Source organism: Festucalex cinctus, chromosome 13 (genome assembly GCF_051991245.1).
Source record: "Festucalex cinctus isolate MCC-2025b chromosome 13, RoL_Fcin_1.0, whole genome shotgun sequence".
NCBI classification, from domain to species: Eukaryota; Metazoa; Chordata; class Actinopteri; order Syngnathiformes; family Syngnathidae; genus Festucalex; species Festucalex cinctus.
The window spans coordinates 12,989,419-13,009,261 of NC_135423.1; the positions used below are offsets into that span (position 1 = coordinate 12,989,419).

At 42.6% G+C, this 19,843-nt stretch overlaps 2 protein-coding genes across 9 annotated transcripts; one reads left to right on the forward strand and one right to left on the reverse strand.

Annotated features, from left to right (window-relative positions):
• Positions 1-1,433: 1,433 nt before the first annotated feature.
• sae1 (SUMO1 activating enzyme subunit 1) lies at positions 1,434-6,523 on the reverse strand. 6 transcript variants are annotated; one of them, XM_077541989.1, is made up of 11 exons: positions 6,425-6,523; positions 4,846-4,918; positions 4,600-4,709; positions 4,369-4,480; positions 3,544-3,717; positions 3,182-3,327; positions 2,973-3,075; positions 2,325-2,430; positions 2,056-2,200; positions 1,909-1,978; positions 1,434-1,660 (listed from the first exon to the last, which is right to left on the reverse strand). In XM_077541989.1, the coding sequence occupies exons 3-11, from the start codon at positions 4,698-4,700 to the stop codon at positions 1,568-1,570; spliced, it is 1,050 nt and encodes a 349-aa protein (XP_077398115.1). In that variant the 5' UTR covers positions 4,701-4,709; positions 4,846-4,918; positions 6,425-6,523; the 3' UTR covers positions 1,434-1,567. The 6 variants fall into 6 exon arrangements, with proteins under 6 accessions (XP_077398115.1, XP_077398114.1, XP_077398111.1 ...); XM_077541988.1 differs by lacking the exon at positions 6,425-6,523 and adding an exon at positions 6,148-6,256; XM_077541985.1 differs by lacking the exon at positions 6,425-6,523 and adding an exon at positions 6,110-6,208.
• Positions 5,679-18,657, forward strand: zc3h4 (zinc finger CCCH-type containing 4). 3 transcript variants are annotated; one of them, XM_077541980.1, is made up of 14 exons: positions 5,679-6,030; positions 8,168-8,471; positions 10,014-10,121; positions 10,195-10,393; positions 11,339-11,484; positions 11,553-11,631; positions 11,720-11,853; positions 12,398-12,511; positions 12,602-12,713; positions 12,795-12,904; positions 13,216-13,673; positions 14,151-14,365; positions 15,299-15,496; positions 16,176-18,657. In XM_077541980.1, exons 1-14 carry the CDS (start codon positions 5,951-5,953, stop codon positions 17,798-17,800), a joined length of 3,882 nt encoding a protein of 1,293 aa, XP_077398106.1. In that variant the 5' UTR covers positions 5,679-5,950; the 3' UTR covers positions 17,801-18,657. The 3 variants fall into 3 exon arrangements, with proteins under 3 accessions (XP_077398106.1, XP_077398107.1, XP_077398108.1); XM_077541981.1 differs by having other exon boundaries at positions 5,680-6,030; positions 14,154-14,365; XM_077541982.1 differs by lacking the exon at positions 5,679-6,030 and adding an exon at positions 6,047-7,173.
• Positions 18,658-19,843: the final 1,186 nt, after the last annotated feature.

Sequence of the window (19,843 nt, forward strand, 5' to 3'; positions counted from 1 at the left end):
AATAGCAGAAGAACAAATCACTTCCTACTGCACACAATTCATTATTCAAACCACAATGATGTGCTGTGGCATAGCAGTTGGGAATCACTGATTTAGAATATGCTGAAAAACTTAATTTCCCTACTTCATTTCAAAAAGTGGAACTTGTATAATTGACAGATTCACTACACGCATAGTTTATGTAATTGTCATATTTATAGCTGGAAGCACAGTGGTTACCACAGCTGTCTCTGAATTTTGAGGGTTGTTTTTTTAATCTAGGCTCCAGTTTTTCTGTGTGGGGGTTTTCATTAGGTAGTCTGGCTTCCTCCAACATTTTAAAATCATGCAGGTTAGGTTCATTGAAGACTCTCAATTGTCCATTTGAATGGTTAGTTTTCTTTTTGTGCCAGAATTGGCTGGCCACCAGTTTAATGTGTACTCCGCCTCTCTAGCTCACCAATGACCCTAATAACGCTGTAGAAAACGGATAAGAAAATGAGGCAGAAATTATTTCATGAATGTGTACTGTATACGAGTTTCCCTTTTGAATTGAATATGCGGGGTTCACTGTTTTGTAATTTATTGAGATGCAGACTTTTTTTTTTTTACTTTTATATAATAAAGTGAATTCAATAAAGTCTTGGTTTCTGATGTTTGTCTTTATATTTATTCACTCCGCTTCAAAACTATTGGAAATAGGGGCGTTCAAGTCAGGGTTTTATACTGACAAATGGGATACTGATTATCCATGAGAGAGATCGTGGATTGGCATCTATCAAAAGTTATATCCCTTTATTAAACAAAAACCAGACATTATTTCCAACTCAGTGCAGAAAATGCACATACGACCATTCAGTTACTGGTTTGGTCTATAACATGCAGTGTTAATGAAAGGGGTCGGGGATGTTACACCACACAGGTTGGCCTCCAGTTCTACAAGCTGCGGGTGATCGTTTTTATGATCGGCAATGACTTAAACCAACAATCATATACTTTGACAGAAATCAATCAATCATGACCAGTGGGGCCTATTGCTCGGCGCACCACAAATTGAAACTGAGTGACAGCAAAAGACCAAGTTCCAGTTCCTGTCCCCCCCCCCAGGTATCTGTAGTTTTAAAAAAAAAATAATAATAAGTAACTAAACCCTCCTTGGCAATTGTTTAAATAGTTTTCCAGTGGTCCTGCTAACTAACCAATCAAGCAATGTATGGGGTATATGCCACGGAGGAGGCGGGACGTGATTTTGCACATCAGTTTATTTCCGGTCCGGGTTGCAAACACGCAACCGAGGGGCAAAGTCGGAAACGCAATTATTGTTTATGCAGCCCACACGTCGCAAACCGAACCGGAAACAAACTGATGTGCAAAAAAAACAGTCTTGCCTCTTCCGTGTCATATACCCTATTCAATCATACAATTACAAATATGTAAATGTGGAGATGTCAGGATACTTTTCTGAAGCATTCTTTATTAGCAAAAGTAAGAAAATGTCAAAAGTCAGGATAGTGGTGGGTGATGCCATAAATAAACAAATGCTATTGGATGTGAGATGGATAGATGGTAGAGCCAGCTGTGTGCACACTCAGTTTGGTCCAAAATAGTCCACCATGCCGTTTCCTTTGCGGCCGTCGAAGAAAAAGAAGTTGCGATGTGGAGCGTCTCTCTGGGAAAGGGCCTGGACGACAAGAAACACACTTGACAGAGTTCACTAGGTTAGTGTTAGGACTAGTTTGGAGTTATTTTAGTGTATAGTGTTAGTTTAGGATTTGAGCTAGTTCAAGTTTCTGGTTTGTTAAACTTAGGGTTTGGCCTAGTTTGAGACTGGCTTGTTTGGCTTGCAGGGTAGATTTAGGGTTACAGTTATTTAATTTAGCATTAAAGACTCAGACCTGTGTGTACTGTCATGTCCGTGAACATGCTTACCTTAACAATTTCTTGTCCGAGCACACCTCCCACAACTGCGCACACTGGAGACATCTCTGAGAAGCAGAAACTGAGGACGACACACCAGGACACGGTTAAGTCCCAACACATAGGACGTGGCCTCTGCCTCACCGCTGAGTACAGTACCTGATAAAATCGTCGTTGAGTAGGTCGCTGCCCACCGCCAAGCTCTCCAGGACGTCCTGGCGGATCTGACGCAGCAGCTGGCTGTCCTCTGCAAAGCATTGTGGGTCGGGATCTCGGCCCTTGTCCGTGCGAAACTTCAGCAGCACTAAGAGCCATTGATTGTCATTTAAATGAAATGTCTAACATACAGCGAAGGTCCATACTTTTCGAAACAAAAAAATGTTATCGGATGTCTCATGTAACTTCTTAATACACGGAAGGATGAATACCATGAAGCAGGAAGTAGTCGACAGGCGTGCGCTTGAGGGCGGCTTTGGCCTTGTCACTGGTCCAATCCACCTCAAGAGCCTCCTTCAGCCTGCAGAACTTGGACGTCTGGGTGAAATGACATCATTATCACACACTTGGTGAATTAATATAAATTTGATACGTTTTCAAATAAAAATATCTTTTTACAGTTTAACACACAAAAACATATTTTGAAGATTAGCCGAAAATTTTGGTTTCACTAACAAAAATTTGATTTCTCAGTTTTACTTTAACAAAATACAAGCATAGAAGTAATGTGATGGTTGTAGAGTTAGAAAAGATAAGCAGAATATTTTTGTGTTTGACAAAAATAAATGTTAGAGGGGAAGAATATTTTTCTGTTGAAAACAAGTCACATTGTCATTACAAATACAATTTAGGTTACAGTGTCAAAATACAGCTGTATTAACATTACAGAAAAATAAAAATTTATTTGAAATATCAATACTGTTGGATTTACTATGATTAATTACCATGTGATTTTTTTTTTAACAAAAATGTCATCTAAATAATTTTAGTGACTATGTAACAAAATGCTGTACAATACATGGAAGGGGTCTTTTTTTTATTATTATTATTATTTTAAAGTACAGGTAATCTGCTCTAACCTTTTTCACCATAGTGGTCTCATTGGGGTCCAGTTTGAGCTTCTTTGCGTCAGGACCATCATTGGAGTCTCCTGAGGACTTTTTCACCACTTTGGGTTTCTCCCTGAACAACAAAGCGGAGCCTAGAGTAAGACTGGAGGTGACTTGACACTGAGTGTTTTATTTTTGTTTGTTTGTTTGTTTGTTTTTAACTGTTAATTCAAACTCACTCTACATAGTTGTGCTCAGGTCCAAGGTTGCAGAACATGTAACCGTAGTAACCATGGACATCGCCACAGAAGACCAGGATGTTGTGCTGCATGCACAGCTGGTCCACACGCACCATCACATCTTTGGGGCAGCATGTCAGACAAACCTGAGGGTTTAAAAAATAAATAAAAAATATTAAGACTCCAACAGCACAATGCAGACGATTCTTCTAGTCATGATGACACATTGCCAAGGTCCCTAATTAGCTAAATAAATAAATTGCCTCTATCTTTCACTTACCACATGTTGTTTGGAACATATCCTCCACGATAAACTTACTGTATTTAATGTAAACCCAACTAACTACTTCACGTGCACTCACCGCATTGAACTGCAGGAAGAAACTGTCGGGTTTGTCTTCGATTCTGTCCGTGTCGGTGATCACCTCCACCATGGGGTTGAGTTTCTGAGCGCGGTCCAGGGACGCTTCTGCCCGATTCTGGCCCTGCTCGGTCACCGGGACCAGGAACTGAGCGCGACATGATTCCTCCGTCACCTGGTAAGACAAATACTTCAAACATCATCACTTCTCCTTTCAAAAAAAACAAACAAACAAACAAAAAATCCCATATGATATGTATGTAAAAGTAATCATCGGCGCCACCACAGTTTGTATGTATTACCTTTACCTGTACAGTTATTTAGTAAATTTTGACAAACATTCTTAACTGTCATAAAATTCTAGGAATAAATTAAGCAATGTAAAAATAAAAGTAAAACTACTCAAACTAGTTGTGTTTTATAGGAACTGCAATTAAGTGTATTTTTCCTGACCATCTACTAGTTAGAAATTAATTTATCCATTTAAATTGATATTTTAAATTTTGTGTTATCATAATGCAGTATATTTCCTGTTCTATGGTCATCATTACACCATTCGTCTTAGCCATCACAAAAAAAGCAAAATATACTTACCTAATACACTTAGTCTTACAAAATATGCTTATCTGCCTCATTTTTGAGTAAAACTTGGGCCTACAACTTTGACGACTGCACGACAAGATTTACTACATTCAACATAAATTTGCAACAGGCTCCATCCTGTGGACATAAGTTACCATTATTTCCTTGTCCTGTGTTTACGCATTACAGTACTGTCAGTGTTGAAAATACCATGACATATTTTTTTTTATGTCTGGTAGTTTACCTTCTCATCATCCAGCAAGGTGAGTCCTTTCACTCCAGCTAAGATTAAGTTTTTGGCCACCTCTGCCCCCAGACCACCTAAACCTGCCAGGAGAACCCGGGACCCACGGAGTCTGCAACCAAATTTCACATTAATTGCATTAACCCAATAATAATTAATGTAAATGTGCAAAAGCGACAAATGACGGAAATCCTCATGGACGAATAGCATTAGCATAACAAGCTAACCTACCTCTTCTGGGCATCCAACCCCCAAAGCCGGATCTGGCGGTCGTACTGAGCCGCCTCTTCCTCAGTGATGACCGGATCTTCCTTTTCGATCATATCGATCATGTCAGACTTCTTAGGGGGAAAAAATGAAAACGCTTTAAGTGATCGTTCGAAGCTACACCGCCAATTGTTTCAAAAGCCGAGATGGTGTCGCTGAATGGCCGCAGGGTGATGACGTCACGGGGTGGGGGGGGGGGGGAGTACACACATCTTTTCGTTGCTTTTTCTTTGTTTTCTTCTTCTTCAAAAAAAAAAGAAGTTATTTCCACACTGGGCTCCCCCTGAAAGTAATTCGCCACAGAAAAAAATATAGAGATGTGTACAGTGCATGTACAGTACATTTAAAAGTTGAGGCGACTCAGCGACTACCAGGAGTTATTGTGCATTTTGCCCTGATGTTTGACTTACGACCATGAATTTGAAAGTGACAGCTGTGCAAATAATGCAGATTATTGTATTCGTCAGTGCGATGATGCGGAAAGTCCTCCAGCACTTGTTTTGTCTTCGAGTGCTATGAAGCTAAAATAAGCGCTACATTGATGTGGAAAAAAAACAAAAAACATTTTCAGGTACGTGCCACTATGAAATCTTGTGTCATACCTGTGTCATACCTATCTTGTGTTCTACCTGGGGAAAAGATCTGGAAGAGGTAGAGACCCACTGGTGGAGGGTCAAAAACACCTCTATGATAATAAGCGGCTACTTAAATACTCGTTTTATTTTTGTAACAAAGCGTTTTAAAAAAAATCACCTATGGGCATTGGGTAACGACAAAATAGGAGCATTGCCTACAATGATGCTCTGACTGTCTGACATGATGCCTTGATAGACTAGTGCCGTTTCTCAAGGAGCACTAGTGGTCCACGGAAAAATCAGGACTAAATAAAAATACATTTAGTATAAGCAACCCAATCCAAACAAATGTCTACTAGGCAAAATGGAGGGCTTATTTTGATGGCGGAAACAGCCTCGGTAATGTCCGTGAGACGCATGACAAGAGCGTTGGGCAGTTACGTCACGGTGTTGAAAGTCCGCCCAGTTTGTGTCTGAAGAAGACGGTCGGCCATTTTAGTTGCATCAGTCGTCATTTCACAGCGCTTCAGTAGGACGGAAAGAGAACGTCTGGATTCAATTTCATCAAATTTCTCTTACAACTGTAATGGAGAATTGCCTACTGCCTATGAACTGAAACTCAACTAAATCCAAAACCAAGTAGATCCCTGTGAAGTGACGCATAAGCCAGTAGATTTCCAGTGTCGAGAGTTTGAATTTTTGGGCACCTCCATGTTAGCTAAGGGTTAGAGAGAGAGGAAATGGCTGTGGAAAGCATGACTGTCCATCCAAACTCCCCAACTACCAACCACGAACACAACAGTCTCCTGACTGACGAAAGGTCGAGTAATTCTACAGTCATATTTCAATGAAACTATTTATTTGTCCTCTGCTTTTTTACACAAAAAGCCCGGGGATACCTTTTTTTTCCTTTTTGTCAAAGAGGGATTAAACTCGCCTTTTCTGGAAAACGGGTAAAGCGGTAACGGACTTGTGCGTTGACACGACGGCGCCAACTGGGAGGCCAAAATAATGTCGGAGATAACGTTTTCCCTTTATTTTATTACGTTATATCACCTCAACGGTGAAGTGGCTCAACGCGGGCTGATATGACGAGCAAAAAGAGAAGGCCGACGCTCCCAAACACTTTTCTTTGGCACGGACGTCGACCATTTCGACGAACGCAAACCCGACGTCAAGTGGCTTAGGCGTTTTCTTGAGTGTCGTAAACTAACCAATTGTTCAAAATAAGTGTCCGTGGGTAACATTGTTATTTGCGCGTTGAAAACAAAATTTTCGGATTTAAGGTGTGCCCATTCCGGCGGCTAGCCTAGCCACGTTAGCTAACGGCTAACCCTCAGAGCGTTTTTTTTTTTTTTTCCTTTGTTTTTTCGTTTTATAAACATCCTCACGTTGTTTCTCGTCGGTCCTAACGTCAAATAACAACTGAGATTATAACGTTACCCACGTATAGTCAAAGTTCTTTAACACTACTAGTACTAATCTAACACGACACAAACGTTTTATTGTAAATTATATATCAACGAGACACTATAACAACTTAATTCACCAAATGTCCCAGTTGCCAAACTAGTACTACTAATTGTTTACTTTTAACCCGGCGAACATTCTTTACAGGATTGGATTCTTTCTACGTTGTCACCTTTAACATTTATTGAAAGGACACATTGGCTGTCAAATATAGCTATTTTTCTTCTTTCCCACACTCTGATTGTGCTGTTTGTCTAACATGTTTAAAAACTGTATGTACCAACGCTGTGTGTAAAATGTCTGCAAAGCATCCCAGAGGTCAAACACAAAAATCAATTTGTAACGTAACCACACAGTTCCGAGTTGGCAAATTGGTTGAATGTTTTAGTAAATACAATTCCCAGCCCCCACAAATCCCACCAGTGACCCCAGAGTGTTAGCGGGAGGACTTTTTAATGGTTGTGTGTGCAAAATATGAAGAAGGCCTGTCACAGTAAGTATCCCCCGTTTTAATCATGGCCCTTCTCCAATTAATTATGCCTCTTTAACCATTGTGCATGGCGTGTTTTGCATAGAGAAATACTTGTGCTTTGTTGAAAGTTATGAACTTGAGATTGGTAATTAGACAGAGAAATGTGGCATTCTTTTGTCATTGCTTATCCTCAGATATGCAATCAGAACCTTTTTGTCCAGTTGTGTTTGGCATATTGAATTAAGTCTTCTGGCAGGGTGGAGAATAACCTGGTTGGGATGTGTTTGCACTTTAGCGTGTGGGCACGAGAGGTGGAAGTGTCCACAGTGAGTCACGTCAACCTTTTGCCATTATGGAGTCAAAATCCTTGAGCTTCGGGATAATTTATTCCCTGTGAAAAGTTGACTGTCTAGCTGTTGTTGCTGGCCAGACCCCACAAATGCTCATAATATATAATCCAAAATTTGTTTTGTCATATTTTCTGATACATTTAGTTTATGTGTTGCACTTTGGAGGTCTCTATCAAAACTGATAAGAAAAGGCCCTCCCCACTATTGAATTAGGGTTTTTTGTTTGTTTGTCTTGAAAAACTTGTGCTAGAGTCATAGAATGCTGTATTTCAAGTAAGTGATTTCCCAGCCCGGGTGTTGTGGTACATTAGTGTAATGACAGATCATCAGCAGTGTCGTGAAATTATAATTACAAATATATCTTTGTTCGTCTATCTATGCCGGTGATGTATAGTGATAGGCAGAACAATGAAATGTTATCCCATTTAGTGGTTTAAGGTACAATAAACATGTGAATCCACTTTTTGCCGTTCATACAACAGAATAAGCCATGGCTTCTTGCAAGTATCTCCTTTGTGCGTACCATAACTTGGGACAAGATCATCATTATTTCTGTATTGATACTTTTTGTGACATTTTGTATGCAGAATATTTGTGTTACAACACACAGTGAGTGAAAAGTCAATATATTAAATTAACAAGTTTCTATGTTTGTGTGTACACAGGCCAGAGGATGGCGAACTGGAGGAGGGCGAGCTTGAAGATGATGGGGGTGAGGTGGAGATGGGAGGCAACGCGTCTGCTGGAGGAGGAGGCGCAGAGGTGGGCGAGGAAGCAGGCGATGGTGACGGCGGCACGGCAGGGGACGCCGGTGGTGGCGGCGAGCGTCCCCCTCGAAGCCGGGAGCGCCACGCCAGCAGCAATTCGGACGAGGAGCGCTCGCATCGGCGGAAGAGGAAGAGGAAGAAGGAGAGGGAACGTGAGCGGGAGAAGAGGCGCACAAAGAAGAAACGCAAGTCAAAGCACAAAGTAAGAACAACGCTCAACCTGGTACACAAATAATATATGGATTTTATAGCATCTTCACTCATTGTTAAAATGCTAGAGAGCCCACAGGACAAGACAAAATTTGTCATGGGTTCTTACTGCTCTTACATTATGTTGTATACTGTAGATCAGTGGTTGTCACCCTTGGAACCACACTTTCCTATTTTCGCCAAGTCATGACCAACTTTTACATAAGTGAAGAACAATTAAGAAAATAAATTGTTCCAAAACAACCTTTGAAAACATGTAGATCATATTTTTAAACTAGGGCTGTCAAAGTTAAATCGTTAATAGATTAATTAATCACAGAAAAATGTCGCCTTAATCACGTATTAACGCATCTTAATCGCACTATTTTTTTGAGCGCACTTGAGCCTTTAACGTAACCGCGAATGGTTACAATGAAGGCTGTGCAGGTCAGTGATTAGGTGAATGCACAGCATTTCCTACACCCGTTGTTCCAAAATGAGTGGGTCGACTCCAGTTGGTGTGCTCGGTGGTAAATTTCGCTTTAAAAAACACCCCGACGGGACTTTAGATAAAACAAAAGTAATTTGCGTTTAATTAATTAATATTTGCTGAATTGCACCCAATTGATATGATGCTGTTATGTTTTGAGCAATGCACGCATGCATGCAATTGCGTACATGCATTTAAATGTTTGCATATGACATTCAGATAATAAAATGCGGTAATGTCAAAATATTACGGTATTTTGTATTTATTTTATATTACGCGAATACGCAAGAAATTTAGCTGATTAATCGTGATTAATCAAAATTAAAAAGTGGGATTAATCAGATAAAAAAAATTAATTGTTTGACAGCACTATTTTAAACATAACACGTTTACACATTCCAAGTGCCTTTCCCATTAGAAAACTAAGGATGAACATGGCAATCTCATGTACAAAAATAAATGAATTAAAATTAGCTATTATAATTGCACAAAATATGGCCATAACATTTCGTTCATCTTGGTATTGAACTTTTCTTTTTAAGTCAAAATAATCTTATTTTCCAATAATCTGTGTTATTCCACTTTTTTTAGATAACCAATATTAGTCTCACAATGGGAATATTTAATTAAAATGTGACTAATATTTAAGTATGCATAATTTTTGTGACCTTTTTTGTTCAGTGGTGTGGAGCAAGATTTTATATTTAAAAAAATATGTTGGTCAGTGTAATAAAGGTTGATAAACTGCTGTAGATGAGCACCACAAATAGTAAGCAAGTGTGCGTGAAAGCAGGCTGGGTACCAAATCACTATCTGCTGTCCTACCAAGGCTGACCTGTGAGGGACACAGGTCACCCAGACTGACAAAAAAATAAATAAAAATACAAAGAAGAGTACTAGGAGTAGAAATAATGGAAGCTAGTCTTACTGCCTCATAAATACAATATGGTTGGCATATTTGCTCAAGATCATTTTTAGAAACATCATAATTGGATTTAGGCTGGCTTTAATTAAGAAATGGCAGCCACATTATCAGTTTTAACTATGTAATATTTTCTCCTGCAGCGTCACACTTCTTCTGACGACGACTTTTCAGACTTAAGCGATGATTCAGACTACTCTCCCAGTGAGAAGAGGAAGTACAGAGAGTACAGCCCCCAGTACCCCCCCGTTGTAAGTCAACGAGCAACACACAATGCAATGCCTCAACCAGTCTCTACACATGGTCGGCCCATCCCTCCCACAGTCTCACGGTGGTTACGGCGGCTCCAAGAAAGGCGGCTACATGAAGATGGACAAGCAGGGCTACGGTGGCTACGACGACTACGAGGAGGACAACTTCGAGGGGGAGGGGGAGCAGGACATGGGCGGCGAGGAGTATGATGAATTCACCAAGGAGCTTAACATGTACCGCAAGGCGAAGGAAGGTGGACGCGGAGGTCGAGGTGGGTGTGATGATAATCATCACCTCCTGTTTTGTTGCATGACAAACTGTCAACAGGAATAAGTTTTAGGTGCTAGAAACAATCGTAAATTAGAATATGGTCGAAAAGTTGATTTATATGAGTTACTCATTTGAAAAAGTAAAACTCATAAAGCTTCATCAAACTCATGGGAAAAAATACTTTTCAGCAGACCAATTCCTATCTGATTTGGAACGGTAAATGGCACTGGCAAATTGCACTTCATTGATTGATTTCCACCTTACAAGGCCCTCAAAGCACTTTACATTTTGACTACCCATTCACCTACTGATGGTGCAGCATCAGGGGCAATTGGGGGTTCAGTATCTTGCTCAAGGATACTTTGACGTGGTCACAATGGCATGGGATCGAACCCACAACCTCGGTTGGGAGACAATCACCATACCACTGATCCACACCACCCCGTAACACATTATTGAGATTATTACATAACATTCATATTTTTTATGATAGTTAATTTTAAGTATTTGTTAGTTAGCTACAAGCTATAATCATCAAATTTATAAGAAAACATCTGTTCAATGATTATATTTTAATGAGTTTTTCTTTTTGCATTGAACTACTGAAATGGATTGTTTTCCACAATGTTAAAATTTATCGAGATGCATCTGTATTTTTCTAAAATAATACAACTTCTGCTGGCTTCATTTTTGTTCTTTTTATTATAATTTTTACAATGAATTTTTGAACCCACCATAACACAAGTTGGCTGATAAATGAACATGTTTTAGCATGGGAGTCAAAATCTACATCCCAACACTTTCAGCATTTGACATTCTTTGAAGAAGGCTCTTTGATGTCATCAGCATCAAATCTGCTGTTGAACAAGGCTGAAGATTCAGTTTTATTTTGATGAGCTGAGACATTATTCTTGCTGTAAAAATGAATCTCATTCTCTTTCTCTAGGAGGCCGTGGCCGCATGAGGAACATGAGAGGACGCGGTGGAATGAGGGGCGGGCGGCGGGGAGGACGCGGAGGCAGCCGAGGAAGAGGAGGACGAGGTGGAAAGATGGCAGATGATGATGGAGATGGTTATGGGGAGGACATGGAGGTGACTGCTTTTGACCAGTGTTTCTTTTGCTCTGGATGAATGGAAGGCATTCATTTTTTTTTCTTCAGTATGACGACAACTACGACAACATGGGGGAAGATGACTATGACGACTATCAGTACAAAAGGCACAAAGACAGAGGAAGAGGTATGTCCTTTGCTCATGTATTTAAAAAATTTTTTAAAAAAAATCATAATTTCCCTCCGTGAACCCATGTCTCTGTTTTGGACTCCAGGCAGAGGCGGCCGCGGAAGGGGTCGAGGTAAAGGAGGGCGTGGTATGATGAGAGGTGGCAAAATGAGGAGCCGGGGACGAGGACGAGGTGACATGGGCCACGATGACGACAACAATGGAGACATGGACAACGGGGTATGGTTTCCCATCTCCTTGTACCAAATGAATGTACCACAGCTTCGTTTTCACACTATAGTGTTCTACAAATACAATGCATAATTGTCTTTCGGTGTTTCCTAACATTTGTCTGGCCAAGGCACATAACCGAATTTTCTTTGAGAAAAAACTCATGGTCCACTCCCAAAATTGTCACAAAAATTATATACTGTATCTTGAAATAGCTGTACTAATATACTGAATTAACCTTACCTTAATTTAGTTGCAAATTTGCTTCCTTGGTGAGAAGTCTGGCCCCTTAGATAGAACACAAACCCATTACTTTTCGGTTCTATGAATGGCAATTACTTCATGCATATACATAATTTTGTACCTTCTGCCATCTAGTGGTAGAGCATTTAATTGTTCTGGCGTGGCTTTAAAATTTGCTGATCATTTTGAGGTTATGTCATTAAAATGGAGGTGTGAGGGTCCTTCATTGCTACTTGTGGTTTAAAGTACTTGTTCTTACTTACATCTATTGATGTGTTGTCCTTTTCTTGTTTGTGTTGTGTTTTTTAAGGACGGAGGAGGTGATGCTGTGTCAGGAATGAGCAAGAGAAATCAAAACGAGAAGTACCAGGATAAGAAAGGAAAAGCCATCTGCAAATATTACATGGAAAACAGATGCACCTGGGTGAGCCAATAATAGCTCTTTAAACTCTAAGCTTTTATTAATCTTGTATTTGTGTAGTTTTATTTATATACTTCCTCTTTTGATCCCTAGGAAGAATACTGCAACTTTAGCCACGACATCGAGTTGCCCAAAAACAAAGAGCTGTGCAAGTTTTACATCACTGGCTACTGTGCTCGAGCCAACCACTGCCCTTACATGCATGATATCCTTTCACTGTTTTTAAACATGTTTAGAATCACATGATCTTAAGTTTTGTGCATTAGTGCCTTAACGGTGATGTCACGCGAATTCCCTTGCAAGCTGTTCCACACCACGGGCAATTGTGTCAATGGCGACGAGTGCATGTTCTCCCACGAAAACCTCAACGATGATACCCAGGAGCTGCTCAACAAGGTCTGACCACTCATGTGCCCAAATAATTTTGGCTTTTTAGATTACATTGAATCCCTACTAATATTTAGAAATCTGAGTAATTGATGCTTTCTCTAAAAAATATATATAATTGCCTAGAGTTGCCACAAGAGCTCAGCAAAGCATTATTTTTGTTATATGAAGCTCCTCAACTCACTTCAACTTAGTTCACTGGCACTTGGTATAAAACCACGAACACAAGCGTTTCCGGCATTTAGTCTACTGCAAAACTAGAAGAATCGTGACCTACAGTACTGTACTAATATTTTCCATTTTGTTGTGCGTTTGTTTAGATGCTGGCTGAGGACGCAGAGGCCGGGGCGGAGGATGAGAAGGAAGTGGAGGAACTGAAGAAGCAGGGGATCAACCCTCTACCTAAACCCCCACCTGGAGTGGGTCTACTGCCCACTCCTCCTCGCCCGGCACCCATCGAAGCCAACGCCGGGACGGGTGATTTCAGCCCCGCAGCCGGTGACTTTGGGGGCAACCCCACCGCAAACCAGGCGCCCGTTGCCACCAAGCCTCCTCCCGGTGTTCCCGGGATGGTTCCCTCTCCGAATTCCTGTGCTGGTGGTCCTCCTGTACAGAATCCAGAGGGGGCTCCATACCAAGGAGCAACCCTAAACCCCGGTGGCCAACCCCCTCAGATGGTCCCCGCGCCCGGTGGAGGGGGTGGCGGGAAGAAGATCCCCTCTTTGTTTGAGATCAAAGTGCAGCCAACTGGACAGCTGGCTCATAAACTGGCTGTTAAGTGAGTCCACACAAGTTCACTTCATTTCAAAGTAGATGTATGATGTAGGTAAGCAGGTTCACAATGGAGGAAGCTGTATGGTAAACTTCAAGATGATACAGGGAAAGGTCCAAATAACTACAGTATTAGTGGTGAAAGTTAGCACCTTCGGACCTAACTACGCCACCATTGGCCTACCTACTTTGACTGCTTGAAAGTGGCTCTGGAACTTGGCCCGCATAGCTTCCAGTCATGGGTAGAGAAAAATGGTGTGAGTGCTGCTATGTAAATGAGACAAATTGGGACATCTCAGTTTGTAAACACACGTTTTCATAAATATGCACGATTTAATGGATTCTTTTATTTAACTTTTGATGATTGGGCACTCGAGAGAGACAGTTATTTGTTTACAAACAATAGAAAGTCAATTTGACATGAAACATCCACTTAATTAGTTTGTGTATTGTTTTTCATTCACTAATTGAGTACTTTTCCTAGAAGCCAGGCGCCCGGCAACAACCAGGCAGCAACCCCAGCACCTGGCGCATCGGGGGCTGCCCCGACCTGCTTCCCCGCGGAGAACATGGGCACGTTTGCGTCTGGCGACTGTCCTCCTCACGGGGGCGCCTTGCAGCCTCCTCAGGCCGGAGGGAACTACTTCAACACATTCTTCAATCAAGAGGGAATGAAGATGGAAGGCGTGGTGGAAGAGGGTGAGAATGTTCAGACCAGTTCTGATTTTTATTAGGCTTGTCACTAACAAATCTTTTTAGAATCAGTTGTCATATCAGTTTTCCCATTTATTCATTGATCTATCATTAATCCTTTCCCATTGCCGTCTCTCTTTGTGCCGCGCAAGTGACCCCAAACAGTGTTTTGGCTTTTGGCCGATGCAAATTTGGTTTTAGATTATATATTTAATTATAGTTGTGTTTTGAAGCATACATTTTTGTGGAAGACTAGACAAGTTATCTAATTTTGTTATTTTTACACAGCCCTCATTTTAATCTATTTTGCCCCTTATAGAAAAAAACAAATGACATTGACGTGATTAAAATCAAGTTATTAGTTTGAATTGTTTTTTAACAAGTCCCAACCATCACATCCCATTCTTAGATTATTAACTTTCATCAAACTGCACTATGGTGCTCAGTAGGGGTGTGAATTGCCTCGTACCTGACGATTCGATTCGTATCACGATTCACAGGTCACGATTCGATTCGATACCGATTAATCCCGATACGAATTTATAAGTCGATTGTTGCGATTTTTTTCCATTCAAATTTAGAAAATACTAATCAGTAAGCTTGTAGAGTGTAAGATTTATATGAAAATGTATTATTTATTTATCTGAAATTTCAGTCTTATAGAGGTTGTAATCTGTTTCATGTTTAAACAGCATTAAAATAAAATATTAAGGCTTAATGTTCCGTTCATATAACATTCTTCCATGCTTAAGGTGTGAATCCTAAAAAAAAAAAAAAAAAAAAAAATCGATTTTGCCTATTATTGAATCGATTCGAGAATCGCGCGATGTAGTATCGCGATATATCGCCGAATCGATTTTTTTTTAACACCCCTAGTGCTCAGTGCTACTTAAAAGTGAGCCTTCCTTTTCTGAGGTCTTATGTCACATCTCCACCTAGGCGACAACTACCAAGGAGGTGCTGGAAAGTTAAGCAGCCAGGAGGACGCCACCACCGGAGCAAATCAGGGAGGAATATCCGTTTCAGACCTCCCTCCGGCACAGCGTGTCCTCTTCATGAGGATCCAACAGAAGCAACAGGAGGAGGAACGAGCTCGCCACATTGATGGAGGAACGGAGAAGAGCAGAGACGCTGAAGGTAAACCGCTGATAACACATTTGCCATCCATGTTCTAAAACATTTATCTTGTTCAGGTTCAAATGGAAGCTATAGTCCATCCCCATGATTTCAGGTATACACGCAGGGCTGTTAATTAGAGGGATGACATAGGCGAACCCTCCTAAATCAGTACATATATCCATGGCTTAGTGGTTAATTAATTTGAGTTCATTTGTCAGACTCTGTATAGTTTTTAAGATGATTTTTTTAGAGGGTTTGGTAGTTAAAAGTGTGTGAAGGATTTTGTTTATGTAAATTTTTGTGGCAAGAGACATTACTTTTCCAGGAGGAAAAGAATGTTTAAAAGCTTATTTGGTGTCAGGAGTAAATAAGCAAATCCCAGAAAGAAAAAAAACAGAAAAACAACTTCCATCCATCCGTTTTCTTGACCACTTATTCCTCACAAAGGCTCGCAGGGGGTGCTGGAGCCTAAATCAGCTGGCTCTGGGGAAGTAGGCGGGGGACACCCTGGACTGGTTGCCAGCCAATCGCAGAGAACAACACTTGTCATTTTTATTTGCTGATTTCTATAAGTGAAAGGGGAAGAAAATACATTCAAATGGAAAAATACATTTTTGTGAAATAAATATTACTGTAAGACCAGATTGCCTTGCAGACCACGACTTTCCGGATGTCTCATGGATTCTTTTGTTTTCAGGCGATTCTGGCAACTGGTACTCCAGTGAGGATGAGGAGGGTGGCGGCAGTGTGACTTCCATCCTGAAGACGCTTCGGCAGGAGACGCAGGCTCCTCCAAAGTCAGACGCGCCGAGTGACCCTCGCCTCCAGAAGACCGCCAACCCTCCGACTCGCCCTGCCGACCCGCGTCTGGCTCGTGACCCACGTCTGGCCCGAGCCGCTGTACCCGACCTGGCGCCGCCTGCGCCCTCATCGGGCCCGCCGGCAGATCCGCGGCTAGCCCGACTGGCTGCCGTCTCGGCCACGCCTGCCACCCCCCAACCCGCCGCCCTCAAAGCGGAGCAACCTCTGATATACAAACCGCCCCCTCTCACTGCGCCGGCAATGGAGGAGGAGGAGACGGAGCGGGTCCTGCGGGACAAGCCGGTCCCGATCCCTCTGGATCCCCTGATGGGAATGGCCCTGCGGGACCCCCGTTTGCAATTGCAGCAGTTTAGCCACATCAAAAAGGACATCGTTCTTAACGTGCCTGCTTTCTCTAAAACCATCACCTGGTCCCCCGAGGACCTCCTCCCACTCCCACTCCCCAAGCAAGATCTGCTTCCTCTCCCGCCAGGCATTCCTCCGGTCCCCTCCCTCGACCCGCGACTGTCCCGCATCGTCCACCCACACTCACAGTCTCCTCCCACAGCACCACCACCCTCTTCGGAACCCCCAGCCCCCTCGTCATCCTCCACCCTCCCAGACTTCGAGCTGCTGTCGCGCATCCTAAAGACAGTCAGCTCGAGCCCTTCCCAGTCCTCGTCCCCTCCGCCGGCGCCCACCTCTGCTCCCCCTCTCGCGCTGTTGGCTCAACCTCCCCTTCTTCCGTCTGCCCCCTCAGAAAAGCCCGTCGACCCCCGCATTGTACGGAAAGGTCCCACGGACCCCCGCCTCCAGCCGCAGAAGTCGGCCCTCAAGCAGCCATCAGAACCTCCGGCCACCCCTCCTGAATCCTCTTCCGATGCCGGGTCCACGTCGGGCTCCTCCTCGCCACCCGCCATCGCTCCCTATGATCCAAGGCTACTTTCCTCTGGTGGGACTGGACGCAGTGCCGCACCCAGCGCACCAGGGGGCGCCAATGTTCTGAGCAGCATCAGTCTGTATGACCCTCGGACTAACAAACCAGGAAGCCCTGGTTCAGCCAGCGGCCCGAACAACTCCCCTAACTCCGAGTCCCGACAGAGTGAGCCCTCCACTAGCAAACCCAAACCGAAGGAGCCCTTGTTTGTCCGCAAATCTGCACTGGAGCAACCCGAGCCGGAGAAAAGCGCCGAGCAAGGCACCGACCGGTACAACAGCTATAACAGACCCCGACCCAAACCTTCACCCTCTCCCAACTCTGCTGCACAGGGAGGGTCCCCCGCCGGGGGTCCAGCCGCTACTGGAGCAACAGCGGAACAGGCGCCTGCCGGTGTCCACAACCTGCCCGTGTCCACCCTCTTTGGTGTGGTCAAGCAGGCTGGCAAGCCCGGCGGGACCAGCAGCCCGTTTGGGGGGAGCAGCCCGGCCCAGGGGGAGCAGCCCACTGCGGAGCAGGACAACGGGTCACTCAAGGACGTTTTCAAGGGTTTCGATCCAACCGCCTCGCCCTTCTGCCAGTGATGCCAGTCGACTGCTGACATGTTGTTGATCCAACATGGACACACGCCATGAGTGCGCAAGACTTTTTGGGATGTGGGAGAGTAAATTGTCTATTTTAAACAGAGCAATTGTTGTATAAGAAGTGTGGGCAGAACAGTTTTAGCATCCGCTCATTACCTCACTTGTCTCACCTCCAACGCATTGAATAATGATGGCATCCCAATTTTCATGATTTGTGTTATGTTGTGATTATCTCAGCAGCAGCACTGCCCATCGTCCCATAACTAGCTTTGTTTTCCATTTTTTGAATATTTATTTTTCTACTTCCTGTGCACTGTCCTCCTAGGGAGGGCTCAGTTTTAAATGTCTCTCACCTTTGCAGTTTCATTAAGGTAGACCCTTCTTCCCTTTCTCCCCCAGTCTTGTTCCTCCTTTTTGCTGAGGAAGAGAATGTTGCGTCTCTGGCGTTCTTGTTGGCGACGTGACAATCACAAATGGTTTACCGTTAATCGCCAATTGTTTCAAGTTACCTTCAGAGACATGAGTTTTGAGACCAACTCCATCAGACAAGATTCTTTTTTGTAAAAAAAATAATAATAAAACAAAATGTTCCTTTTAATTTATTTTTATACTTAAAACATACTTCCACATACTTAATGTTTGTTGATTTAACACAATGTATTTTTTATTAGGTTCTGTTCAATACACGATTTTGTTGTTGTTGTTGTTGTTGTTGGGCTTTGTAAATCTGCTTTTGTTTCTTTGCAATAACATCAATGATCCATTTGAGCTGTTTCTTGTCCATTATAATGGATTGGTGGACTTTTCTAACTGTACACAATCGTATTTGAATAAAGACACCAACCAGATTCAGCGCAGCTCCCTGACTCTCCATTTCATATCTGACCATCAGAGAGATAGAGAGAGATGTATTTTTAATGTGTGCTTGTACATTGTTGCATTCTGAATTCGGAATCATTTTCGACAGGCGCCTTGGGGGGGTTCTGTGTTCTTGCCAACGGCGTGCGGCCCACTTCCTGTTCTCACTCGGATCCCTCACCGCCACTTCCTGTAACCCCGCCCCATCCTATTCTGGTCGGCTCCAGTGGGACTGGTGAGTGCACCTCAGAGATTTCCTCTCACTGCTCCACACCACCTTCTGGAAAACTGCATACGCTCACTGGCCGTAGCTAGCTAAATTTAGAGTATTCAATCAACCTAAGCAGACTTTTGGCAAGAGAAATGAGATACACCCTGGACTGGCTGCCAGCCAATGGCAGGGGGGCACATCTAGACAAAGAAGCGTTCACACTCACATTCGCACCTTTGGGCAATTTAGAGTCCTCAATTAACCTTTGCTGACTTGGTGAGGGGAATGTGATGCAGTTTGTACTGATTGATATATATTAGTTTCACTTTCAACTATATTCATTTTTGCCGATTGTGGACTTGAACGTGCACTACTGTAGGTCGATGTGTAATTGTCTTTGATGGCTAATCTTATTAGCTGCCGCTACCTGCGGTGATTGTGTACATATATTTTTAGCACATGCGATCCTCTTAAACCTTTGGCTGGGATTTGGAGATTTGATGACGGCAAAAGATGCCTGCGCCTCTGGCTGTGATCTTGCGGGGGCGCTGTGCTTGGGAGTCAGGTGACGGGGTATAAATAGTGGCCATTTTCGGTCCATTTAGGGATGGTGTCATGCGAGCTTGCAAGAGTCTGGCTCTCAAATGTAAAAAGCAGCACTACATTTGATATTCAGCTTACAAGGCAGGTAGTCATATCGCCTTCACTTTTTTTTTTTTTCCCTACCAAAAATTTTTCCTTATTCATGAGTGGAATAAATTCAAGACATAACACCAAGTAATGACAACATGAAGCAAAAATATTTTTAATCCTTTTTTAAATACTCAATTATTTAAGAAATAAATAAATCACATACACAGTGCATCTAGAAAATATTCACTGCGATTCACATTTTCTTAGACAGCCTTACTGCACTCCAAAATGATTTTTATTTATTTATTTTCAAAAGATTTTTTGGGATGTATACAAATGTA

What these genes read in the sequence shown, in the direction of transcription:
- zc3h4 (XM_077541980.1), top strand. Translation starts at nt 5,951, where the DNA reads ATGGCTGTGGAAAGCATGACTGTCCATCCAAACTCCCCAACTACCAAC. An exon ending in ATGGAGACATGGACAACGGG is followed by an intron (nt 11,854 to 12,397) that starts GTATGGTTTCCC and finishes GTGTTTTTTAAG; the next exon opens with GACGGAGGAGGTGATGCTGT. An exon ending in GAAGAGCAGAGACGCTGAAG is followed by an intron (nt 15,497 to 16,175) that starts GTAAACCGCTGA and finishes TTTTGTTTTCAG; the next exon opens with GCGATTCTGGCAACTGGTAC.
- sae1 (XM_077541983.1), bottom strand. Translation starts at nt 6,362, where the DNA reads ATGGTCGACGTCCGTGCCAAAGAAAAGTGTTTGGGAGCGTCGGCCTTC. An exon ending in CCTTGCTGGATGATGAGAAG is followed by an intron (nt 3,718 to 4,368) that starts GTAAACTACCAG and finishes TTGTCTTACCAG; the next exon opens with GTGACGGAGGAATCATGTCG. An exon ending in TCTTCCTGCAGTTCAATGCG is followed by an intron (nt 3,328 to 3,543) that starts GTGAGTGCACGT and finishes TTAAACCCTCAG; the next exon opens with GTTTGTCTGACATGCTGCCC.